Below are 27,848 nucleotides of genomic sequence, written 5' to 3' on the forward strand. Positions count from 1 at the left end.
ACCATCCTTGCGGGTAATCAAGAAAACATAATTAGCCGAGCTCTCAGAGTGGGAAGGATGGCATTCTTTCTCTGTCCCCTGTCACTTACAGCAACTCTAGATAGCATTTTCCTCTGAGTGTGTTGTCCTGCCCTGATGCGGAGATGTGGAGGTTGGTGTCATGTGTCTCAGAGGAAGCATGTGCTTACCCCAACCTCCCAAGATGCTGTGATACGGAAGAGTTAGCTAGTGGGAGGAAATTAGCAAGACCAAATGGGGAGAAAATGGAAGCAAAAACAACAACAACAACAACAACAACAACAACAGCAGCAAAAATCCACTTCAGATCTGTAGGCCACAATGCTGTTGTCATGATCTTGCTGGCAGATGGCGCTGCGGCGACGACGTGCACAGTCAGCTGGAGAGCGTGTGCACGTGCTTGAAGTGCGCATGGATGATAAGACTTTGTTTACAACGGACATGTGCACTTATTTTGGTTTCTGTTCTGTCCCCACCCTGTTCAGTTATTGGCGGAGGTGTGAGGGTGTGCTTTGAAGTGTTACCAGCTGTCAGCAATTAAGGTAATTGTGACTGGTTATTTAAACCCCTCGCGTTGCTGCACACGGTGGGCGGTATTAGGGTATAGACGGAATGAGTAATGGTGCCAGGTGGTAATGTTTCCATGCTCTGTCTAGTTTCCTGTTCCTTAGTTCATGCCATAGTTAGACGAGTGTTTCATGCTAGAGTTAAACGAGTGTTCATGTCAGAGTTAAAAGAGTGTTTCATGCCAGAGTTAAACGATAGTTGCAGGCCATAGTTAAACGAGAGTTTTATATCATAGTCGTGTTCTAAGTTTTGTGTTTCATGCGTCATTTCTAGGTAAATGAGAGAAGTTTCAGTTAGTTAAAAGTGGTAGTGTTTCCATGCCCTGTTTAAGTTCATGTTTCTTGTGTCAGCTGTTAGTTTATGTTTAGACCTTGTTTTCTGCCTCCTCGTACATTGACTTAAGTGTAAATAAAGACTTTAGTCCTGCGCGTACTTCCTGTCCAAGTCTTGTTTCGTAACAGTTGTAAAGTTTAATTCAGCTCAGAACCCTTGCACATAAAAGGCAACTCATAGGCTTACATAATTTACCAGTGATTTATGATCAGTAGGGCAAAAAGGACTTGTCAATGTCAGTGCAATTGCAATTCAGCTCACAGGCAGCAGAGGGCTCTAAACATTACAAACGTTCCCTTTAACCCTTCTGAATCAAATGATCATTAAGTTGGCCCTCATAATCAGAAAATATTAGAGAATCCCCACTGTGTAAAAAAAAATAAAACAAAATAAAAATAAAATAAAATAAAAATAAAAAATACCCTTCCTGTGTGTATATATACACCGAGACAGGGGTTAGCATGTGCACTCTGGTTCTGAGTATGCAGCCCTATACTGTGATGCACTGTGTGACTGACACCTTTCTATCATAGCCAGCATTAACTATCATCAATTTGTCTGTGGGTTCAGACCGGACGCGATGGCCATCACTCCCCACACATATCACTGAGCTTTGGGCGTCCATGACCCTGTAGCAGGTTCACCGGTTGTCCGTCCTTGGACCACTTTTGTTAGGTACTAATCACTGCATACTGGGAACACCCCACAAGACCTGCTGTTTTGGAGATGCTCTGACCCAGTCGTCTAGCCATCACAATTGGGCCCATATCAAAGTTTTTCAGATTCTTAAGCCTGGCCATTTTTCCTGCTTCCAACATATGAAGTTTGACTGTTTACATGTTGCCTAATATATCCCACCCATATATCCCATCATATCCCTTCTCAAATCAATCAATGTTTCAATGTTATATACAGATGTTATTTATAGACAACCCCACATACAACACACATACAACCCCAATTCCACAAAAGTTGGGACGCTGTGTAAAATGTAAATAAAAACCATAATGCAATGATTTGCAGATCTCAAACCCATATGTTATTCATAACAGATCATAGAAAACACACGTATATAAATTAAAAAAAAAAAAAAAAGACAGTCCACTCCAAGGCCAATTCATTCGTATTTGAGACATTTGGGTTTGGGATCAAAAGATGGATCTCAACTTTTATTTACTGCTATTTAATTCTAGATGTATTAAACAACATAAAACTTAACCTTTTGTATCAGACCACCCAATTATTAGGTGAGCAAAAGTATAGGAACATAGGAAGTCTTGAAGCTAATTAAAGTAAAAAACACTTAATGTTTGGTTGCATATCCCGTGCTTGCAGTAACTTGCAAGACTGTTGATCATTGTTTCTTTTTTTGTGATGCTTTTCCGGGCTTTTACCACAGGCTCTTTCAGTTGTTGTTTGTTTCAGTGTGTTTCTCCCTTCAGTCTCCTCTTCAGGAGGTGAAATGCTGCTCAATTGGGGTAAGGTCTGGTGATTGACATGGCCAGTCTAAAACCTTCCAATTTTTCCCCATGATAAAGTCCTTTTTGAGCTTGCAGTGTGTTTTGATCACTGTCTAACTGCATGATTCCTCCTGATTAATCTGGATTCATTTCTCTGTAAACTGGCAGACAGAATGTTCCTGAAAAACTTCTGAATTCATTCTGCTGCTACAATCATGAGTCACATCATCAATAAAGATGAGTGAGCCTGTTACAGAAGCAGCTATGCAAGCCCAAGCCATGACACTACCTCCACCATGCTTCTCAGATGAGCTTGTATGTTTTGGATCATGAGCAGATCCTTTCATTCTCCACAATTTGGTCTTTCCATCACTTTGGTAGAGTTTAATCTTGGTTCCAGAACTTATGTGCCTCATCTCTGTATTTCTTTGCGAATTCCAATCTGGCTTTCTGACTCTTACAGTTCGTGAATGGTTCGCATGTGGAATAGCCTCTTTATTTCTGCTCTCAAAGTCTTCTTTCAACAGTGGATTGTGATTCCTTCACCCCTGCCCTTTGGAGGTTGTTGATGATGTCCCTGACTGTTGTTTGGGGGTTTTTTTTCCTTCAGAGCTCTCATAATGTTTCTGTCATCAGCTGTTGTTGTTTTTCTTGGCCGACCTATTCGGTGTCTGTTGCTCAGTGTTACATAATGCAGGGTGAGGTGGATGCAAGTGCAGTAGAAGAGGCAGGTAAACAAACCAAAACGTGAAGGCACGCCTACTTAGATCAAAAGATGCAGGCTATTTGACGGTACCTCGAATAGTGAAGGCTACAGCAGGGGGAAGAGCTTTCTCTTATAGAGCCCCACAGTTATGGAACAGTCTTCCTATTAGTGTTCGGGACTCAGACACAGTCTCAGTGTTTAAGTCTAGACTTAAAACGCATTTGTTTACTCAAGCCTACCCTGACTAGATTCTTTTCTACTACTTCGCAGTCATAATAATCTTTGTTCTCCCCCTCTCCTTTCACCAAGCCCCACACAAATTTATGGAGATACTAGAGATCCTGATCCTTTCTGCCTCTGGATGGAGCTCAAATCTTCTCTAATTCCAGACTGCTGGGACTACGGCTGCTCCTAACGCCATACAGACTTCATATAAATCCATAATAAACTTTTTCACACTATCTGTTGTTACCCAGATGAGGATGGGTTCCCTTCTGAGTCGGGTTCCTCTCAAGGTTTCTTCCTCTTAAAACATCTTAGGGAGTTTTTCCTTGCCACTGTCGCTACTCAGTGGCTTGCTCAGTTGGGATAAATTCACACCTTTAATATCTGTATACTATGTTGATATTCCTGTAAAGCTGCTTTGAGACAATGTCTATTGTAAAAAGCGCTATACAAATAAAATTGAATTGAATTGAATTGAATATCAAAGTCCAAAAACAGGCATAGGTCAGGCGATCAGCAAACAGAGTGAACGGTGCACAGACAGAACACGAAAACAGTGAAACTAAGAGAAGTCGAGAAACCAGGAAAACAAACACAGAACAAAGGCTTGGTATGGCTCAGACAGCAAAACACTGAAACAATACTTCACAACATAGAACAGAAACACAAGATAAATAGATAAACTAATCAAGGGGGAAACGGGGACAGCTGTGAATAATGAGGACACATGAGGGAAACAACCAATAACAATACAGACAGGACAGAAACCAAAACAAAAACATATGTAAATGTGTAAAGTGGAAGCGCGCTATCGGGCTTAGGGCAGTTAATGTGTGCCCTATGAAATGTGTTATGATGTGTTATAATGTGTTATGAAATAATGGGGGGAAAAAAACAGGCCACATCTGACCATAAAACTGCTTATTAGTCGACTGTCCAATTACTTTTGATCCTGTGAAAATGGCTGTATTTCTTAAAAGGTTAATGCAATTTTTTTGTTAAAACCTTTGAATTAAAGCTGAAAGTCTACACTTCAATCACATATTGATTGCATTTCAAAGCCATTGTGGTGGTGTACAGAGTTAAAATCACAAAAATTGGAACACTGTCCAACTACTTATGGAACTGACTCTAGCTGTCTTACATGGGCATAGCTTTGAAAGGCACTGTAGGATAGAAACACAAAAGAGATGCAGATAAAGTTCCTGACGATTAATGTGGATGCATTTCTCTGTAAATTGGAAAACAGAATGTTCCTGTAAACTTCTGAATTCATTCTGCTGCTATCATCGTGCTACCATGCTACATCATCAATAAAGATTAGTGAGCCTGTTCCAGACGCAGCCATGCAAGCCCAAGCAGTGACACTACCTCCACCATGTTTAGGATAGAAATACAAAAAGAGATGCAGATGCCAGACATGCCTCCTGAATGATCTTCTGGAGCTCTCGATTCTCTCTCTCAAGCTGCCGTGATTTTTCTTCATCATTGTTATTGGTAGATGATCCCGTCTTCAGCGTGTCCTGCTGCTCAGACTGCCACTCCCCACGCATGATCAAACGGCGCATCTACATAACAGCAGGAGAAACCCTTTGTCAAACTCATGACAAAACTACAAAAGCATATGGAGCTGAGAGAAAGTATATGAGGAACATACAAAGCATTACCACTTCATATAAAAAGAACAGTAAGGAACAGTGCAAGGGAAACAGTAAGCTAGTGTAAAATAAAACAAAAATAATTACGATTTACAAGCTGTTTTGATTTACGCACCTTGGGCACAAAGAGCACCACCAAAGTGATGTAGACGGAGAACACTATAGCCAGAGAGGCAAAGGCAAAAGAGGCATCCTGTTGAGAGGAGAGAATCATCGTCACAGGTGCTGTGATCATACATAGAACCTAGAGAGAGAGAGAGAGAGAGAGAGAGAGAGAGGGAGAAAGAGAGGTAATTTTAATTAACTGTCAATAAATCAGTACATCAAGGCCTTTATGATTATTTTATTATAAAAACAAGTACACCTCGCCTCCTCCACCAACAAGTCTAGTCCTTCTTGTTACTAATTTGTATGGCAGACATACGCTTACCACTCAGTGGCGGACACATGCACAAATAAAAAATATATAATCGCCCACAATCAACACAACCTCAGCTAATGAGAATATCATTTAATAAACACTCATATTCAGTATGAGATATTAGTTCATAAATTATAATTGGCTGTCGTGCAACCATTATTCAGAGCCACTTCTTATGAGATATCACGAATAAAATGCACTGGCCAAAAGTATGAGGACACTTGACCAATCATACTCTTATGTGCATTTTGTGCAGGTGGCATTCCAGTTCATCCCAAAGGTGTTCAGAGAGGTCACGGCTCTGTGCAGAACACTCCAGTTCTTCCTCACCAACCTTGGCAAACCATGTCTTTATAAATCTCGCTTTGTGCACAGGGGCATAATCATGCTGGAACATGTTTATCCATATAGTGTAGATCTATAAAAATCCACAGTGCAGCTAATGCACCAGACATCAGGACAAGCTATTATTATTTTAAGCAGTAGTCTGATAAAATGGTACAAACTGATAAACTGAAGGTGACAAATTGCATTTCTTCCTGTCCATGGAATGGTCAGTTGGATAGGTTTAAAGAATTCCAGAGTAGATAGATATTGGATATGGAAAAACGGTTTATGTCTAGAGGAAAATAAACTTATGTCTAATAAAAGGACACAAGAGAATAGCAGACTGCACAACAAGAGAGCATATTTGGCATCTAATTTGTGTATCCAACCTCTAAAATTGCATTTACTTGCACCATCATATTGTACTACTAAAGTTACCAATGTATTTTCGCATATTCACAGGATTTGAATGTTTATTTCAAAGTCATGCCATCACAGATAAAAGTGACTATGAGAAACTACAAAGATATGAAACGTCATCTGATGAAACTGAAATCTTTTGCAGTTGGTAAAAGCTGCAGCCACCCTCATGTTCCAGTCAAGTGTTTTCTTGTTTTCTCATTAAACCCGTTTTAGAGGGAGGGGATTTGGCGAAACGGTTTCAATTATGCAAATCATCCTTCAAAGCACTTGCAGTTATTACTGGAACTGTTCTCAAGCAGTCAGGCAAGAAAGCACAGCGTTCAGCACTAACAATCTAGGCTTCATTTAAAAAATAAAAATAAAAAATAAAAAAAAAAGTCTCTTGTACAATTTAGAAAAAAATCTCTGTTTATACAATTTAACATTCTGGAATAAACTAGCATGAAACCAAGCTACGGGTTTTATGAGTAGTTTTGGGGAGAATTATGGAAATTTTATGGTCAAATGACAAACAGAGAGATTTTAATAAGAAAATATGGTAGAAATATTGTTGGAACCTCACAAACAAGGTGTCTTAGAGGCCACACCACTGCAGAAATTTGCTCTTTTAAAGGTGTAACCTGTCATTTTTAAAGCATTTCTGGACCTATAGTAATAATAAATTTACAAATCCATGTATGTATTTTCTCTTCCATTTATCCTACAGAGGGATGCGGGAAGACTGGAGCCTATCCCGGGGACTCGGGGCATAAGGTGGGGACACCTTGGATGGGGTGCCAACCCAATTGCACACACACACACACTCATTCACACACTATGGACAATTTAAAGTTGCCAATCAGTCAACAACGCATGTCTTTGGACTGGGGGAGGAAACCAGAGCAACTGGAGGAAACCCCTGACACACGAGGAGAACATTCAAACTCTGTGCACATAGGGCGGAGGCGGGGATCAAACCCCTAACTACTAAGCCACCACGTCCCCAACAACAACAACAACAACAACAACAACAACAACAATAACAACAAGTTAAAAAAAAAAAGAAGACGAAGAGGAAGAACAGAATGTTGGCTCTGCTAAGCCAACATAATAAGCTCCACCCACAGGTAAAAAATGTTGCTCAGCCCCACCCCTTTTCTGTACCTTTTCTTTACTTCATTTTTTGCTAGTTAAATCACTATTATTGCCACAGTCCAAGCTAAATGATACATAATAATAATTTAAAAAGGATAGCTAAATCTTTGAAGAACATATGAACTGTTTGCTCTTAACCCTTTCTTACAGTACGCAGGCGTTCTGTTCCACCCACGAAATAGAAATTCGGTTTAAACAAATGAATATAAACAAAAGAAACAAATGAAACAGACACAAGTCTGTTCTAAGATTAGTCAGGACACTGTTTGGTTTCTGTGCGTAGAGTATCGTGACTCTGTGTTTGGCTAATGGAGAGCAGAGCGATGGGAAATGGGAAAGGTGTCAGCCCCCTGCTGGGCAAACAGTTCATACCTCTCTACAATAACATTGGTACAGAGATAAAACAGACAGCACGACTAAAGCTTTTTTTTTTTTAGATAGTAAAACATCAAATACAACGACCACAATAAAATGATAAAATTTAAACTTGGTAGGCTAGATGGAACAAGAAATCCTTCGAAAAAACTACAAATTCTTAAAGCCCTTAGTGTCTACTTTCATTTGAGCCATTAACCACTACTGTGGAGTAGTGACATCACAAATAAATTCAATGCTGAACATGAGCACCCCAAAAGAGGCACAAATTCCATTTTATTACTTCTGGTAAAAAGAGTAATGTGACTCGGAGTGATTTTGCAAAGGCAGGAATGCTTGGAGGGTTAAGGCTATAGATAAAAGACTCACACAGAGCTAGTGTTAACTCTAAAGCATAAAAAATAATGTACCTAATTAAAGTGATAAAGACTTTGGCCTTTTCTGATTAGATTAGCTCTAGATTGTCCCAATGAAATTATGTCATTCCTAACATTTCTCGATTCACTAAACATTAAATGACTTACATTTTTCAATTCACTAACGCCTATTTCTTGGTTAGTAATTTTACAAAATTTTCCAAATTGAAGTCATTTAAACAAAAATGTTCTGATATAGCGTGTTCAGAAAGTTTTGACTGACCGTGACACTCTATTAAATCAAGCCAGCACATTACATATTTTGCATCTTGTCCAGTATGTGGATGGCATGGCACCATATCGGCTGTACAGATATGCTAGAGGCAGAAAATCATTTGCAGTGCTGTGAATGGCAGTAACCAGCAGGTCACACTCACAGACACGTTGTAGATAGCCATGCCGACAGCTCGGTGGTCATTAATCTTCTCAGTGGAGATGGATTTTGTCTCATAGGCCAGGAAGATGCCCAGCAGCAGGAGCAGGCCCTTATAGCCATACACCACTCCTAAAGAGAAAAGGGTGAGAATTAAGCATTTTTTTTGTTTGTGTTTTGGAAACACAAGTGGCAAAAATAGCATTAATTACTCTGTGTGATGAGGATTATTAATGCATTGAATTAATACATCTCTTCACATAATGACAATGATACCTCACATGACATTTCTTCCATACAGTGGTGCTCTAATGACAGTACATTGTACAGCATTGACTGATTCTCAAATACATTGCTCTACATACGTTCTGCAGTGTATTCAACACAATATCCTAACTGGCCATACAAGCTCTGGTTATACACCTGAAGAATAGGCCAAATTATTTTTGAGTCATACAGCAAGTACAAGTAAAGTAATTTGCCGCTTACAAGCACCTGCAAGTATTCCTTTAGTATATGTCTAATGCTACAGTCAAACTTGGTTGTGTGTTAACTATGTTTATAAAAAAAAACCTCTACACATATGGTCCACTGTTGCAGTATTCACTGCTTTGAAAGTGGAAATTTTCTGCTCATGAGCTATGACACATTATTGTCATTTCTCAGTATGGGAAAACCCATGGAAGTTCAGTTAGCAGTCAAGCTTAATGTAGTCACAGAGTAATTTTAGCTGTACAGAAACTTTTCTTGGTAATTTACCAACACATCTGAGGAAAGTGTTGCTATTCCTGATAGGTTTGTTTGACAGTTTACTTCCACAGTAACTGTCCCTTTACACTGTGTGTGCTCCACAGCTGAATCATTAGCCTCAGTCATGAGCTAGCTTAGCATACATTATAATAGGAAAGTGACTAGCATGGCACATACCACAACGATGAGTCATTGATAAAATGCATATAGCCAGAATAACAACTAATCAGTAAAAACAGTTAGTGTAATAATGTATGGTAAGGTTAAAGCAAGGAAAAGAAAATACATTTTAGTTTATTACTATATTCTTATCATTTTAAATTGAAGTAGTACAGGTAATAAACATAAGACTAAACAGTTACAGAGAAGCATGGAGTTGAAAGAAAGAAAAAAAAGGAGAGAGAAAAAACACAATGGCAAAAGACATTCATTTCCAAATACCAGTATTTTTCTTCTTCTGTTTTAGCTTAGTGTTGTTTCCTTTTTTTCCCTTCTCTAACAAATGAGATTTAACTTCACCTCTTAATACCACCTTAATAGTGTTGCTAAGATTTCCAGAGAATTATTTATGTCCTAGGAAGCGCAGTACTAAAATGTGGTGGTTCAGTGGTTACAGTTCTGTGCTAGTGATCAGAGGGTTGTGAAGACTGTCAAATAACTATTGATGAGGGCTTGAGCAAAGAAGTTAACCCTTAACTGCTCATCTGTGTGCATGTGGCTTGGTCCTGCCTTGACTATAAGTCAGTGCAAGTTAAACATCTGCCATTTAAAGAACATGTTAACATGTTCAAATGACAAATGTCTGGGGTGAGACATCAGTATATTTTTAGTCATGATTTCCTCCCAACGTTAGCTTTAGCCATTCTGAGAGTTCCCCCTCACTGTATCTATAATGAACGTTTGTTGCAGACTGAAACTCTGCTGTCCTCTGCTGAAACTGTGAGAAATTTCCGCACCGCTGATTCTTTCACTTAGCAGCAACAGAGCGTGAATGTTTATCGGCGCAAGCATGAGAGAAAATGAGGTGTCAAGTAATTGGTTGTAATTATAAGCTGTAATTCCAATAACAGTTAAGAAAAAATTGCATTGAACACTTTGGCAATGGAAATATCACGCACCCTGATCAAGTTTTAAGAACTACACAACTTGGCACAGAACAGCAATACAAAAAAAATGCTTCACTGTTGAATAATATTTATGAAAAGATATACTGAGCAAAATTCACACGATCTGTCACATAACTGAAGTTTATTGGTTTTATTTCCCTGCCTTCCACCAGAGTAGTTATCTACAGTAATCAGTAAGGTCTATCCTCTACCACATGTCAGTGTCTCCAAACTAAGATGATGAATTTAGGATGCTTGCCCAAGTCTTCTTGATATGCATAAGTTTGGCCTCCGTATCTTGGTAAACCAGGCCACTGTCCCTGCAGCACTGTCACAATTTATAGCTTTTTCCTCCCGATAAGGCTGTTTTGTGTTCATACATAGGGAATATATAGCAAAGACATGGCCCAACAAATTCTGACCTTACAGGTCCTGAGAACAAAGTTTATTTGTCTTAAGAATTTATGTTAATACCCATCACTGGTTCCTCAGTAGATTGACATCATCTTTTTTTTAAGGGGTTGGGGGGTGCAAAATGAGAACATCCTGCTCTGTGTTCATTTGCAAGACATTTTCACTGACTGACCCAGATCAGTGAATCCCAAACTGTGATGCTCAGATGGAAAAGAGACTAAGAAATAGGCAGAAAGAATAAAGAAGAATAAAATAAAGCAGGAAATCATAAAAGAATATGAAAATGGAAGACATAGAAAAGGACATGAGAGAGAGACAGACTAGACAGAGATGAAGGATGCAGTACCGAGCCATGTGTTCATCTTCTCTGAGCTGCAGTGTTCCAGTACAGGCTGAATCAAAAAATCCAGATCTCCTTTAGGATCTTCTTTAGTGAACTTCTGCTTAAACAGATAACGAGAGGGGACAGTGAGGGAGGAAGCGAGAGTGAGGGGGGAAAGAGAAACGGAGAGAGTGAGAGAAAGAGAACATGAGGGTGGGTGAAAGGTACAGAACTTTCAACCACTTTCAGCCTCACCTTTTCATTCCACATGTTCATTCTGAGAGGAAAAAAAAAATGTAGCTAGCTAAATAACAGAAGCCGCTGAAATGCTGTGAGTACGAAGTTATATGCAAATGATAAATGTTTAAAACATAAAATCAGACACTCATTTATAGATTAATCCTAAATGTGGATTTATACTACATGATGCAGAAACCACTACATGATGCATAAATACTAGTTCATGCATTCGTCACCTCTAGATTAGATTACTGTAATGCCTTACTGTCTGGATGTTCCAGTAGGAGCATAAAGAAACTCCAGTTAGTCCAGAATGCAGCTGCTAGAGTCCTAACTAGAACCAGAAGATACGACCATATCACATATGGTCATATTATCAATACTGCATTGGCTCCCAGTGGAATCTCGCATTAACTATAAAATACTTTTATTAACCTATAAAGCACTAAATGGTCTCGCGCCACAATATCTAAGTGACCTTTTGGTTTTCTATGATTCGCCACGCCTACTTAGATCAAAAGATGCAGGCTATTGTGGTACCTCAAATAGTGAAGGCTACAGCAGGGGGGAGAGCTTTCTCTTATAGAGCCCCACAGTTATGGAACAGTGCTATTAGTGTTCGGGACTCAGACACAGTCTCAGTGTTTAAGTCTAGGCTTAAAACGTATTTGTTTACTCAAGCCTACCATGACTAGACTTTCTATTATACTAATTCCCAGTCCTAATAATCTTTTCTCTCTCTCTCTTTCCTTCTGCCGAGCCACACACGATTTTATGGAGATACTAGAGATCCTAATCCTTTCTGCCTCTGGATGGAGCTCAAATCTTCTCCAATTCCAGACTGCTGGGACTACGGCTGCTTCTTAGGCCATACAGACTTCATATAAGTCAATAATGAACTTTTTCACACTATCTGTTGTTACCCAGATGAGGATGGGTTCCCTTCTGAGTCGGGTTCCTCTCAAGGTTTCTTCCTCTTAAAACATCTTAGGGAGTTTTTCCTTGCCACTGTCGCTACTCAGTGGCTTGCTCAGTTGGGATAAATTCACACCTTTAATATCTGTATACCGTGTTGATATTTCTGTAAAGCTGCTTTGAGACAATGTCTATTGTAAAAAGCGCTATACAAATAAAATTGAATTGAATTGAATTAAATGTGGATTTGTAATTCATTCATAAATGTTTCTATAAACGCTTGAAAAATGTTCCTAAATGCTTCCTACCATTGGCTTCTTTAAAACCCATATGCATCGACTCTGCTTAGAGAAAACTCTCAAATATCCTTATATGTTGGGACATACACAGGGGTGAAAAGTAAGTAAATGTACTCTCATTAAAAGATTTACGTACATAATTCACTGTAATGGTTCTTTTTTGGGTATAATGTAATATATAATTAATATTTTACTTATGTTTTTCAAAAATATAATAATCAACTTAAATTTATTTTGGATCATGGTTACAGTTATAAAAAAAAAGGAATGCAATTAATGCCAACCAAATGACAATATGTCCATAATTTAAATAATTAAACTTCAAGAGCCAATCAAATTAAAGTTTCCTGCCAAAAGTGCTTCCTACATTTCAGGTGCCGAATACTTTAGTCAACAGCAGCAATGTCTGAGACAGTGGAGACAGATGAGTATGAGTATCACTTCCCTAATTCATCAGGCATCTTCTATTTTAAATGCTTCAAATGAAACAGCATGATAATGACCAAATTATGCGAGCTGAAACTAGTGAAGATATCAGCATTTCACAGCTCAAAGCCCAACCTGCTGAGACACGTAGAGGTAAGCCATTAGCTAGCCGAGTGAGCTAAACTAGCTAGCCCGATCTTTTGATGGTCTACACTATGAAAACTCTGTATGAAACTTATTAAGACACTTCAATATTTGTTTGTAATTGCCTGCAGTGTTTTGTATACAGTCGAGTCCAAAATTCTGAGCCCACCAAAAGTCTGAGAAAGTGAAAATGCTTCTGTTTGGCATTCTTTTTCCAATATAACACAAAAGGTTTGGTATGGACTACACAAATAAAACCTGATGACCCATTTTAGATCAAATCCTTTGGCAAATGGTACACTTATATAGCGATTTTATCCAAAGCGCTTTACACTGTGTCTCATTCACCCATTCACACACACACACACACACACACTCACTCACACTCACTCACTCACACACCAATGGTAGCAGAGCTACCTTGCCATCGGGAGCAACTTGGGGTTCAGTGACTTGCCCAAAGACACTTCGGTATGTGGAGTCACGTGTGCCGTGAATCGAACTGTCAACCCTACGATTAGTGGACAACCCGCTCTACCACCTGAACCACAGACGTCCCTTTGGAGTGTCGCCACCTTTGAAGTGTCGCCTGAAAGCTTCAGTGGAAAGGATAAAACTATCTCAAATACAACTTGCAACATCTCAAATACTGAATAGTCAAGATGTTGCACATTTCAAAATTCTAAAACTTCTAATACTGTTTATTTCCAGTAAAAAAAAAAAAAATTAAAATTTTCATTGTGGTCTCAGACTTTTGGACCCCACTGTATCTACAGTAAGTACTGCTTCAGCAAATAATGCCCAGGATAATGTGTAAGGTAGCAAACTATAAAGCTAGTAACAGGTATGAATTAACATGTGCTAGCTAACAAACCTAGCAAGCTGCTAAAACCAATAGCATTTGGTTTAGTTAGCTAGCCAGCTAAATGTTACCTTTCTTTACATACTGTTGATAATAAACACAATTATTGCATGCATTCTTTGGAAACGTTTGATTAGTTGTATCAGTGGTAGCCATATGAAAAAGTAATCTGTAAAGTAATTACTCAGGTAGTTTTCCACGATACAGACTTATTTAGTCTTACTTGAGTAATTTTCTTGATTGTTACATTTTCTCTTATGAATTATCACAACAGAATCAGTATTTTCACTCAGGTAAGTGTGTTATGTACTATTTCCATCACTGGACATATGTATTAATACTATATAATGTAGCAATATCATAACAACTGGGTGGGTAACAAGGCTTTGATTTTTTTTTTTTTTTTTAAAGGTCCAGAAAACCTCACACAGGAATGTCTATATACTTAAAAGCATTTTCGCAAAAGAATATCAGGATTCATAAATCAACAATTACTTTTAACACAACGCAACAAATCCGAGATCAAACCTGATTGCAGTGCTGCTTCTCACAATATTATTACAGAGATTTTTTTACATAATTTTGCATTTTGGTAATAGAATTGAAGCACCTCTAATGTAATGTGCAAAGGGTCAACAATCTGCCAGATCATCAGAGACAGGACGTCAATAGCCAGTAAAACTCCTACTGTTGCGTAGAGCTTCCAGGGTTCCAAATGCTGTGAAAAAGAGAGACACCAAAACATCGGTCATCCAGCACAGTGTTTTTAAACAAACTAAGTTTTCAAATCAAGGCAAATTATAGTTGTGCTGTCACACCACATAAAAAAAGTACATTTACATTGACATTTATTCATTTAGCAGACGCTTTTATCCAAAGCGACTTACAAATGAGAAAATCCAAGCAAAGCGATATCAAGCAGAGAACAATACAAGGAGTGCTACCATACGAGATCCATTAATTGAGTTCCAGAAGAAGCAAAGTGCACAGAGTAGAGGTGTAAGTGTAAGTAACCTCTTTAACGCCATAAAGTCCCAGCTAGACCATAAAGACCCTGACAGTGGGTGTTAGAAGAGTTGAAGGGAAACATCTTGAAGGGCTCTAATTGATTCAGTTGAATCTTATTGAATCTGTTGGAAGCATATACCAGCTATCAACAAACTTGGAGAAAATCAAATGTTCCAAAATGCAGGGTAATATCTGTTTCACCCTCCATTAACCCAGAGCTGCTAGCGTCCTCCAGGCCATCACACTGGTTAAATAGCATTCAACTGAGCTGTGCTATGCATACTCTTCCCTACCAGTGTACATGTAGTGCACCTAATGACTTTAGAGCCCCATTTTTGCCACCTTCCTCTCTGAATATCTGACTTTCTCAAGCATTTCTAAAAGGACTCTAAAATGCCAAGCTTGAACATCAAGAGAGTTGAGAGTAAATCTGCTTGTCATGCAAAGGCTCAAATAATAAAGCTCTCAAAGGTCAGCTCTCCGCAAAGAATTTTAATATTCATCCATATTCATGAATATCTGGTATGAGCTGGTATTTCTCTTAGGCCCAATGAATTGATATATATATATATATATATATATATATATATATATATATATATATATATATATATATATGTGTGTGTGTGTGTGTGTGTGTGTGTGTGTGTGTGTATAAATACTAATACTGCAATAAATACTTTATGCCGTGTGTGTGTGTGTGTGTGGAGAGAGGCAGTGAATGGAAGTGTGAAGTGTAGTGTAATAAAATGAAAAAAAAAAACTTGTTAAGAGTGCTGTGATACGAGAGTGATATTACACTCGCATTCATGTGCTCTAAGATAAAATCAGTGAGTATTCTCAAATTTTCAATAAATCTGAACATAAATTCAGGGTTGTTTTTTTTTTTTTTGCATAAATCTTTATAGACTGTATGTAGGCCTATAATTAATGTTAGTGTTCTTCCTAATTAACTAAACGTGAATTACATTTATATATAAAATATATATATATATATATATATATATATATATATATATATATATATATATATATATATATATATATATATATATATGGCTTTTTGCCATTTTTATTCACATAATTCCACCTCTTACCTTCCTCTTGTCTTTTTTCTCATCCTTCTTAGTGAACACGGTATGAACCCACCAAATCTTAGTGAACATGCTGCCATAAGCCAAACTGAACCCCAGCCCCAGCAGCCACAGGCGGAACTAGAAGACCAGATAAGGGTAATGTATTTCTTAGAGACAGTTATAACAGGGTTTTAAGCACATGACAACAAGAACAGGAGGAGAGGGGAATAACAGTGGATTCATCCCATTACCTGACACACCACAGGAAACCGAGATCTGTCTACATGAAGACCGTCAATGCCCAGTGGAAAAACAGCAGCCAGGGCAAGTACACAACCTACGGCTGTAATGTTATTCAGGTATGGCTGAGAGTTCTGGATGTACCTGTTAACACACACACACGCACACACACACACACACACACACTGCATTTTAATGCCGTGTTGAAAAAATAAGCGCAATACCAATTTGTTCTACACTGCATCAACTGCAGTTAATATGAAGGATGCCTATATGACACATTCAAAACATTATACATAAGCACTTCATAAGGCATTTACTGTATATAAGCTCTCCCAACAAAAACACTGTTGTATGCATCATTTCCTCTCTAATACGCTTTCCCGTGCCTGAATCAAGCATCAATCTGGTCATGTTAGAAGACATCCTCCTTCTGACCTATTTTACACTACAATGTCTCTTCTAACATGTTCTGCATGTTCCTCAGAGTCTGGCCAACAACTGACAATCGACAATGTGCAACCTATTGGCATTATCTTATACATACATACATACATACATACATATATACATACATATACACACACATACACACACACACACATTATATATATATAATGTATATGTATATATGTATATATATATATGTATATATATATATATATATATATATATATATATATATATATATATATATATATATATATATATATATAGGGGGTTTGGATTTACATCAACATTCGCAGAGTGTTCCCGTTGTACGTGACATGGTCTAATTTGTCATTTTACTTCAAAATAAACTCAGCATATACTACTTATATTTATTTTCAATGTATCAAATGGTTCAACTGTCTTTCATGATACTTTATGGACAGTACATTTGCTATCAGCAGTATTTGGCTTTAATAAAGATAGCCTCAAACAAGTCAAGGTTAAACCTCAGGCTTCCACACAATACGAACCAATTTCAATGATTTGATATTTGACGATACATCTGAATCTGGCTGATACAACACGATTCAATTTAGCAGCCTCCAAATGATAATGCGAACTGTTAATTTGCGAATGATGATTGTGCATAGAAGGCTATGTTTAAAGCATTAGAGTTATGAGCAAATCACCCAGCCAACCTAGCCTACTAATGTATTTACAGATCTGTTTAAAAATATTCTTTTTATTTTTTACATACCACTTATTTGTCCTTTTTTGATAACAATGAATGTTTAAAGAATGATAATTGCTAATAATCAGTTTATAATTGTTGCATAAAATAATTTTAATCAGTGCCTTTTAAATTGATGCATCGATTCAAATTGTATGGTTATCACCCCTACAAACAAATATGGTGTTGGGACTCACAGCTTCCTGAGCGCATTTTACACAATTTTACTCATGCTTCCTCTGTAGATCCAGAAATATTACATGAATAAATGTACACTACTTTTTCATTTCATGCAAGAGCTCCAATTACCATGCATATCAATCATGTGAATGCAATTTCACTGTTCAAATTTAAAGAGTTTAATTGAAAACGATATGCAGACTTGTCATTTTGGAAAAAAGAATCTTATGATTTAGCATAGCATAGAATAATTTTATAATTATATTCTATGCTATGCTAAATCGTAAGTTAATGCCCCTTACAAAGAAAAATTGCCCTCATCATAACACTGCTGTAAAAAGTTTGACTGGGAATATATTCTTACCATTTTAAAACGATTAAAACGACTGATTTCAACACTGCATGTGCAGCCACTTAACAAAAGGCTGAACTCCACTTCTGCCCACAGTAAACACACTGTAGGATGTGAGGAGTTTGGAAAAGGAGGACACCTTGAGTAACCGAGAAGTTTCTGTCCCACAGAATAAATAACCCGAGCTCATAATCTAAACTGAGCTGCATTTATTTATATCCTGAGCTCCAAGATTACACCGAACCCAATTCACATCTGTACTGAGTGATTACCGAATGTTGCTGTTGTAGATGTTGAATGTGAGACAAACGATGCCCAGGATGATTCCCAGGCCAGCAAACACAGATACCGAAACAAACAGCTTTTGGGAAAGGAAGCGAAATTCTTCTAAAACCACCGTCTGATCTCTTGGAGGGTCTCCGCCTGCAAAGTGGAGATAAATAGGTCAAGGGAAAAAAATGGAGGATATAAAGAACTCAAAAGGAAGGAGTGGGAGTACAGAACAAAATGACTGAAATCCAATGACGATAAAGACTTCAGAAGTCAAAAACAGAAGAACAGAGAGATGATGGAGCTTAGCACTAGCACTTCATTAGTTAGGAAATAATGTTGCTTGGCACCATGACAGATATCTGGGGAAGTAGCAAGAGGAGAAGCATAAACATCATTTGTAGCTTTCAGTTGTGAAGTTTAATGCGGTTTCAGCTACATTAAACTACATTGAGTTACATGTGCCCGTTAAATTAGCTCTATCAGTCAATACATAAAGAGCCTAATGAGATGAAGCATAGCATATGGTGTATACCATTGATTAAATACAGTATCTCCTTCAGAATCTCATCAACACCTAATCCCACCTCCTGAATGAATATTTGGCGAATAATCACTGGTTATTTGGTGATTATACCATGGTCGGTCCGAATAATCGATTCTGACTGACTGGAAGGTGTGTGTTAAAACCGTATATACCATAGGTAGTTCCCGTTGGTTTAATCACCAGTCTAAATTAATGCGCTGCCAATAAACAACCGTAACCATAGTAACATACAGTAGTTAAACTCACGGCTCCATTATTAGTAGAGGCGTAGCACAGACTTTTCATTCACGCATGCGCTAATGAAAATGACCCGATATTTTTATCCTTTCAGTCAAATTTTGCTCTGCAAACATCAATGACAGCTTTAGCTTGTCGATGCTGGCAAGTGAGCATGGTATAAGCGGGATAATCCACAGCAAGGTGTGCGTTACACCATTTTAATGCAGGACGTGAAGGCAAAGAAAGTTGCCTCCGTGAAGTGCGTTAAAATCAAGTAACACGCGCCTAGCTGTGGATTATCCCTTACATCCTCACCTGTGCATGTTGTAATATGTTAGTGCTTTTACAGTAACAACCAACTTGAATAGCAGACGCTCACATAATTAATGTCTAATTATAGAGGTTGTTATATAACAACAACAAAAAAATGTTCCCATGATGAGGATGCAAATAAGAGAATATTATTTTTAATGTTTCAAGAAGGAGTCTCCAGTGTCGGTGTTTTGTAACAGTCAAAACAGAAACATGTTGCTTTATGTTTTCCAGTGCATGAAAAGTCTTCAGAGCAGAGGACTCTCTCAGTAACATCACAAGCTGCATTTTTTTCTCTTATTAACTTCAAGACAAACGGAAAGAGGGGAAAAACTTTGCTAAGGCAACTACTATTTATAGCTACTATAAAATAAGTGAAAGAAGAGACATACTGTAATTTATTTGTTATATACAGTGCTGTGAAAAAGTATTTATTTCTTCTGTTTTTGTGTGTACTAAATTGTTTCAGAAACTTGACACCCCTAGTTCTAAAGTCGGAATAATAAGCAGGGTACTGTTTAATATTGCACTAATAAATAAAGGCTGTAATATAAGCCTCACTAGGAGGAAGATTTTACTCAATACAACAAACATCTTATTTGCAAAATAGCATGAGCCATTATGGAGAACAGAGTGCACAGCATTACAGCCATGTTAGATCCCAGGTGCCATGGAGTGTCACGGCATCCGTGTTCAGTTAGATTTTCATAATATCAAGGCACAGCTTGGTCCACACTGTGCTCACGAGTGTGACTGTGAGTGTGTGTGTGTGTGTGTGTGTGTGTGTGTGTGTGTGTGTGTGTGTGTGTACATACATTTAGCCCTTAGGGAGTACGAAAAAGGATAGGAAAGTGCCAAATGTCCTCATAAAAATGTGTCTTTGTTTGTATTTGCTTGAAACTAAAGCTGAAGAGTTAGGGTTAGATGCATAGCATTATTTATCTACAGTAATCATTATGTTAATGAAAGGTCCTCACAAAGACAGAAAAACGTGTTCGGGGGGAGGCATGTATTCAAGACAACGAGTGTGGGTGTGAGCTCGAGTGCTGTCATTTGACGCATTTACACACTAAAACCTTCCTTCGTCTTTGATCTAAGAATCTGGACGGCGTGTTGCCATGGAGACCCCACTTCACAACAGTTGCCAAAGCTATTTAGAAAGGAAAGACATGCTCGAGCGGTTGTCAGGGGCTACTGTGAAGGAGCTAAGAGAGCATGAGCAGGCAATATGTTGCAGACATGCACAAATGAGTTCATTTCAAAGTTTCACTCGAAGTTTGGGGTCAATTTGAACATTTTATCCTCTTTTAAAAGCTAGCAGTCAAAGATTAGCTGGAGAATAGCACAATCAACCTAATGCTAATTAAATCCTAAAGCCTCTATTGAGCGAGAGAGAGAACCTTGAGAGTTTTGGGGTTATTTGTATTCTGCCCCTGTTTTTTCTTTTTCTTTTTTTTTTAGCAAGAGCAAAAGTGGCATATACTGATTTTGTAGGCGTGAAGAAAGTGAGCTGTAACTAAATTGGTCACATGTCAGGATAAAGATTACTGCAATTATGAGCAATTGGCGGGTAAAAAAAAAAAAAAAAAACGTTTCCCAAAACAGCATACATCAGAAAGTTGGCTAAAGTTGGAGCTGCAATTTACTTACACCAAAATTTATTTATTTATATGTCAAGGCTTAGAATTTGTTTTCTGAATACAGTGATTACAAATATGCTGCACAGACTACTATATATTTATATACAGATTATTATATATTTATTACTATATTTGTCCTTCCTAATAAATCTTTCCCAATATAATCAGCACAGCAAGCTAAAGTGAATTCTCCGGTCACTTTTCTCCACTGATACAGAGTCATGTCAGTTCACTAATGTCATGCTGCCAAAACCTTCTTCCTCAATGAGACCAGAGCATGGAGGATTGATTAAAGCTTCAATCGAGTCTGACTCATGGGGGTGGCTGAGCATGTAAATAGCATCCTAAGTATATGGAGGAAGAAGTAAATCAGAAATACACAGGGGCTTTTAAATCAGCTTTCAACAGTCAAGGCAATTTGCGGTGTAATTGGAATGTTATTAAGGTTTAATCATTATTTAATAGTCAGTCATTTGGCATTTTACTGTGGTAGTAGTTTACTGAAAATCCAGTCATGGCACTATGTCATGACTCTATAAAAGAGTGCACGATTTCAGAATTATGACAGAGTGCTTTCCAGCTTAGGAGGTTAATCACATAATATCAATGACTTACACAAAATGTAATACAAATAGGTCTGAATTTTGTTTACATAATGCATGATTACATAATCCTTGAGTTCCATACAACATGAAACCGATGCTAACTACTGCAGATATTTGTAATTAATACAGTTATAAGAAGAAAAACAGGAATTGTTTTTCTCCTTCAGGTCTCTTGCACCTTTCCAGACCTTTTTAAGACTTTCTATGTTTAGTTTTGACTATAGAAATAAATATTCTTTCAAGAACCTTGCTTCTCCTTTACATTTATTCATGTAGCAGACGCTTTTATGAATAGAGTAGAGGTGTAAGAGCCAGTGTAAGCACAATGTTTTATATATTATCCATCCATCCATCCATCCATCCATCTTCTATACTGCTTATCCTTCCTTCAGGGTCACAGGGAAACCTGGAGCCTATCCCAGGGAGCATCGGGCACAAGGCGGGGTACACCCTGGACAGGGTGCCAATCCATCGCAGGGTTTTATATATTATATATTATATATGGGGGTCTTTAGCCGTTTTTTTTAAGACAGAGACGGATTCTGCTGTCTGGATTGAGGTTGGAAGGTCATTCCACCATTTAGAGACAGTCAGTTTGAAGGTTCTGGAAAGGGACCTCGTGCCTCGCTTAGTAGGCGTCGGTCTTTAAAGTAGCCCTTTAAAGCAGAACACTGGTGACTGATGCTGATTTGGTCAAGCAGAGCTCATGTAACGCTATAATGGTTAATCTCGATTTAAAACCACAAGATGTCAATTCAGTGTTCAGTTCATCAACAGATGACATTTAGGACACTGTAGATTTCATCTCAGTTTAAAACCACAGAGGCACAAAGAGTAGTTATGTTCTAGTGACATATTAAATAGTGAAGCAGCACTTTGTCAGGCCAAAAAAAACCCAATAGTAGTAATCTTTGATCATGACAAATATAAGGGAATGGACAGGAGGCTTTAATGAAATGGACAAAGCTGGCGACAGTTGTCTAGACAGAGGAGAAAAGAATCAATCTGTCTCACCTATCCACTTGTCATTTCCGTACCACGAAAGATTGCCTTTTGTGCTGTCATAATATCCAATCTTCTTGTAACTCCCACCTACAAAATGAAACAGTGAGGCTGGTAAAGACTCAGATAAGAGGTCTCAAAGGGCAGAAAAGAAATTACTCAGTTTGGCCCCTAAGTCATCCTATTAGTGATTGTGGATGGCATGAAATAAAGCTGTTCTTTAAGTAGACTTTAGAAGAAAAAGAGATTAACTCATCATTAGCAAAACATTCATTTACAAAAAAGTCATTTACAAAAATAATGAGGTTTAAATCCTGTGTCAATGCATTTGAAAACAACAGATAATTATGGAAATGAAGCAATGCGACAAACGTGCATAAAATCCCTATTACAACTGCTTAATAAATGCTAGCTAAGGAGACATGCTGTAGGCTGATGCAATTTAATGAAAGAAATAACATTTTGGTGGTTTTTTTTTTTTATTGAAGCAAAATCTTGAGGGTTATTTTGACGTAATAGACAGAATTGATAATAAGATAATACCTTGCAGTTGTTCTATGAGTGTCCAAGCCATTCTGGATCCCTGAGCATCGAAGACTACATGGCCCTGAGAAAGACATAGATTTATAAGCGAAGAGAATGTACTAGATACCTATAAAGTATCCTCCTGTGTTTAAATGCAATATTCAGAAAGCTGCAATTATTTCATTATGCCTGACAATATATTGGCTCATATATAATCCGCTACTACATTTTTAAAAGTAAATTCATCTTTTTACTTTGATTTTTCATATATTTGTCTATTTCTAATTCTGCCTCTAACATCTACGTTTTACTCACTGATACTCCTTCAAATGAGCTGGTATTAAGAGCCCGATATATCTCCGCTTTGATGTCCTGGTTGTTGTAATTAAAGTCTTCCAGTCTTCTTCCTTTAGCTCGTAGCGGTGCAACCGTCTTATTAAGAGCCAAAGCAAGAGCCCACACTGCATCATATGCCAAGGGAGCCTCTTGAAAACCCCCTGTCTCCTCAGGGTTCTTCCCACCAAGACGAGACATAAGCTGAGCCAGAAACTCCTGGGAAGTCTGAATAGATAACACAGGACTGAATTTAAGAACCAAAGTAAGTAATCAGAAGCTCAATACCAGGGTTTCTTGGAGCAATACTTTAACCAAAGCTAAGTACTGACAAGAAAGAAGTGGTTGGAACTTTAATAGACTTGACCCTTAACTACTACTTTAGACTGGATGGAGAGGCAGACTGGACTAGACTCACGTCACAGCCAGACAATAGTTTAAATTTAAGCTAGTAATCATCAGGGCAATCATTTGTGTTTAGATGTTTTATATCATTAAATAAAACACATGCACAAGCTGTATTGAATATATACCTGTATGACTTTATAAACATCTATACCTGACTACGTTGGAAGATTCTGATACCTTCAGCATTTAAAACACTAACTCAAGCCTTCGATGGTTCCTTCATTAAACACAAATAAACGGAAGCAGCTTATTCTTAATTCAATGTCATAACAAGGTACTGTACAGGTTCGTTTCCCCTTGTAGATGTACCATCAAGAGTACAATGTCGAATTACTATACGTACCTTTATAATGTTTCTGCATTCAAACTAAAGTTTTCTTCCAAGGTTTAATACCTTTAATCTGACTCTTTCAATTCCCACACTTCTTTAGTTACTTTGTACCTGGATGAATGGCACCCTCTTAATATTACATACTGTATAACAGTGTCAGAATTAGCATAAATACATATATTTCACCCACCAGGTTGGAGGCACCACGAACAGTCTCAGGGTTCAGCATGACGATCTCTGTAGTGACGTGTCCCTCCACAGCCTCCGTCATCTGCTCCATAGTGCAGTTAATGGCTGGGTCTTTGATTTTAAACCAGTTGTCTGCATACCAGCCAATGAGGAACCAGACATACTTCTTTCCATAGAGTTTCTCCTTATAGACCTGCCAGAGAAAGGGGAAGAAAATGAGAACACACAATGGCCGGTGTTTGAGTATTGAACCATACATAATAAGGGATGAAAAATCTTCAATACATGACAACTATGTTTCTATAGAGAAGCATAATACTAGGACAACAGCTGTGCCATTAAATGAAACTCAAGTACACAGGAGTAACCCTGGTATTTAAATAAAAAAAAAAAAAAAAAGTAATGCATATAATAAACCTAAACTGACTGACTGATGAAAGAAATATTACAGAAGCTACAGAAATATTTGATAAAATTAATATTACATGCCACTATATATGAATGGTACAATCTACAATATGTACTTTATCGTATACTGTATGGTACAATATGATAATGTACCATATACATGCTTAAATAGTGCTGGGGTATAAACATATTTATACCGCAGTGCTGTTAAATTGAATAATCTGATTGGTCAGAAAGTTCCAGAAGATAAATCATAACAGGTTTATACTGAATGAGTTTGTTTAAATTCGTTATTGTTTCTATAGAAACAGAAAATGCACTGGGACTTGTGTGGTGACTGCTAAACATAATCTAAGCCTAATAAACAAATGTATTAAAATGTGCTGTTATACAACATAAAAAAAAAAACATTTACTTATATGATATGGTGAGGTTTTCTGTAAGGAGACATTTATTTAACACTTTGGAACAAGTCTTCAGTGCCAGCGCTTTGTAACAAATCCTCTAAGAACCTCAAGGGTGGCTGTGGCTCAGGTGGTAGAGTGGGTTGTCCACTAATCTTAGGGTTGGCGGTTCGATTCCCGGCCCACATGACTCCACATACTGAAGTGTCCTTGGGCAAGACACTGAACCAAGCTAGCGCCTTGCATAGCAGCTCTGCTACCATTGGTGTGTGAGTGTGAATGGGTGAATGAGAACTAGTGTACAGTGCTTTGTAGAAGGTTAAGGTAATAATGTAGGACAGATGTTACCAAGCCTGTTTTTCCACAGCCTTCTGTTCCTTGTTTTCTGTGTTTTGCCTAGCCCAGTTTGTACTGTTTTGGGGTTAGGGTTTTGTTTTTGGGTCAAGCCTGTTTTTGACCTTCACCTTGCCTAGTGTTTTGGATTGTTTGCTCCAATAAAATCTTCCTTCAACTGCATTGGTCTCAGCGTCCATTTTGTGTCAGATTATATAATAACATTTTAATATAATACTAATATCTGACTTTGTTCAAATTGTACTAATCTGAATCACAATGTCAATGTTAATGTAATTGTAACTGAAGAAAGTACATATATCTGCACAACTTTTTGATGATAAATGTTCATAACTTGCCTCACAAAAGACTTTTCTTGCTTCAGTCTCATAGAATAGGCCAACAATGATCCTGGCATCTTGACGCTGTATTAAAAAAAATGTAATTTTAAGAAAAGATGGACAAAACAAACAATATAGTCTGTCAGTGTCTTATCTTTATATACACTGCATGTATGCAAAATATCACGTCACCCTAAATTATATTTACACACTGCATGCAATTTCCATTGCATCAAAAATATATTATGGTCCTGTTACATCTTCTCTCATTTCTGACAGAAGTCCTTAACACATTTCCCTGTGCAAGCTAAAATGCTGTTTGGAGGGAGTGTAAATCTCATGGGGTTCTTATGTAATATCAATGCTGCAACAAAAAAAAGGGTGTGTGCTCATCACCTGCTGTCAGCTTAGCCTCAAACCACAGATATGACATGTGAGATGTCACTTGATCTGAGACTCCTGAGATCCTGATAGTGTTGGTTTATTTCACATAATGTTTTCATGTGCTCAGTCATCTTCAGGCTGGCTAACTGCACGCCACACCGTGAGGAAGTGAAGGCTGCTAAATTTTTCATCAAAGTACCTTCAAGTTCTTGACAGCCACGGCGGGATCAGTGAGGAAACTCTGTCTCACGCTTATCTCTATTCCAGCTTCCTTCACCCTCTGCTCCAGATCATCCAGCGTCTGAGAGAGGAGAGAGAGAGAGAGAGAGAGAGAGAGAGAGAGAGAGAGAGAGAGAGAGAGAGAGAGAGAGAGAGAGAGAGAGAGAGAGAGAGATAAAACAGGGAAGGAGAGAGCATAGTGAGTAAAGAGCTAAAGAATTTTGAGATCAAGTTAGGATGAAATAGCAGACAGGGATGTCCAGTATGGAAAGTATGAGAGGTGGAGAAAAATGTGTAAAAGAAGCAGGATTTAATGGGAAAAGAGCTGAAAGTGGCATAAAGAAAAAGCAAGAAGAGCTAAGAGGAAAGAAGCATGACATGACAGCCTAATGTAAGAGGAGGAGACTGGAAAGAGGGAAATTATGAAAAAATTATAAAGGTATGAGAAGAGGAGAAATGGGTGAAATAGACCAGTGGTGCAGAGATTTATGACTCGGGTAATATTCACAACCAACATTCTGATGAATGATCCTCCATCGGCCCCATGGCCTTTGCACACTCTTTAAAATAGAAACAGAATGCTACAGGCTTTTTAAATGTACCTTTTCTCAAACTCAGGGGTGCATAAATCAGTAACCCTGGCTCCTGTTACAAACAGATGTGTCCAGCCTATTCACTTTGTTTTTAATCTATCACTGCTTGGGGGGACAAGTGATTTAAGTAGGCTTTTGATATTCTGATCACAAGCATTGTTTTCTCCTGTCGACCAACTAGAGAAGAAATTCTGCTAAACAATACTTCTTTAAGAACTATTTTTATTACTAGAGTATGCCCATTACTAGCCAAATAATTTGTCAAATATGTATTTGGGTTAAATTAGCGGAACATCAGTGCAGGACATTACACCTCCTGACCAACAGAGGCCACTCTCACCTGAGTTTTAGCCTAGCTGCTCGCTCACTACTTCTGGGTTACGTGCATGAGTGTAGTAGTTAGGGTAGTGCATTATATAAGGCTATTATACTGTATGGCAATATATTTTATCTTTGTGAAGTCTCCAACATTTGCCCCGTGGATGGATATTGTGCATCTTCTGTGTTTGAACAGTGCCTGATTTATGACTTGGCTTTTGGTTTGTGTTTTGGCTCTGTTAAAAGAAACCTTCTGTCTATAGTTACATTAGTATAACTATAACTACATTAGCCACTTTTTGCATAGATAATGTTGCTAGCCAGCAAGCTAAGCAACTAAAATAAAGCTAACTTCTTTTCTTCTCTAAATGTTATGTTCTCGGGACCTGTTGGCAGATCCAGATTTCTTACTCTTGCAAATACATTCCTTAGCTACTAGTTTCACTGACCATACCATTACAGTTACTGAAAAATAAGTGAATTACTGAATGGTTTGCTGTAAAGGTGCATTGGGTAAGATTAGTCTTTTTTTTTT

General features: G+C 37.9%; 1 protein-coding gene and 1 long non-coding RNA gene across 4 annotated transcripts in view; one reads left to right on the top strand and one right to left on the bottom strand.

Moving 5' to 3' along the window:
* The window catches only part of gabbr1a (gamma-aminobutyric acid (GABA) B receptor, 1a), a 63,151-nt gene that overhangs the window by 2,522 nt on the left and 32,781 nt on the right, over positions 1 to 27,848 (bottom strand). For 2 of the 3 annotated variants that reach the window (XM_017491030.3, XM_017491032.3), the window contains 14 exons: positions 26,383 to 26,484; positions 25,818 to 25,883; positions 24,315 to 24,506; positions 23,368 to 23,613; positions 23,071 to 23,134; positions 22,540 to 22,617; positions 18,205 to 18,355; positions 16,250 to 16,382; positions 16,020 to 16,136; positions 14,525 to 14,632; positions 11,053 to 11,146; positions 8,441 to 8,568; positions 5,083 to 5,211; positions 4,734 to 4,877 (listed from right to left, as the gene is read on the bottom strand). In XM_017491030.3, the coding sequence (XP_017346519.1) occupies positions 4,734 to 4,877; positions 5,083 to 5,211; positions 8,441 to 8,568; positions 11,053 to 11,146; positions 14,525 to 14,632; positions 16,020 to 16,136; positions 16,250 to 16,382; positions 18,205 to 18,355; positions 22,540 to 22,617; positions 23,071 to 23,134; positions 23,368 to 23,613; positions 24,315 to 24,506; positions 25,818 to 25,883; positions 26,383 to 26,484 (1,752 nt within the window). The remainder of the gene's footprint in view (positions 1 to 4,733; positions 4,878 to 5,082; positions 5,212 to 8,440; positions 8,569 to 11,052; positions 11,147 to 14,524; positions 14,633 to 16,019; positions 16,137 to 16,249; positions 16,383 to 18,204; positions 18,356 to 22,539; positions 22,618 to 23,070; positions 23,135 to 23,367; positions 23,614 to 24,314; positions 24,507 to 25,817; positions 25,884 to 26,382; positions 26,485 to 27,848) is intronic. The other variant, XM_047161191.2, reaches the window with a different exon arrangement.
* Positions 25 to 11,056, top strand: LOC128635263 (uncharacterized). Its single transcript, XR_008398198.1, has 3 exons — positions 25 to 560; positions 6,845 to 7,244; positions 8,517 to 11,056. It is a non-coding gene; the product is annotated as an uncharacterized LOC128635263 (long non-coding RNA).

Source organism: Ictalurus punctatus, chromosome 17, assembly GCF_001660625.3.
Source record: "Ictalurus punctatus breed USDA103 chromosome 17, Coco_2.0, whole genome shotgun sequence".
NCBI classification, from domain to species: domain Eukaryota; kingdom Metazoa; phylum Chordata; class Actinopteri; order Siluriformes; family Ictaluridae; genus Ictalurus; species Ictalurus punctatus.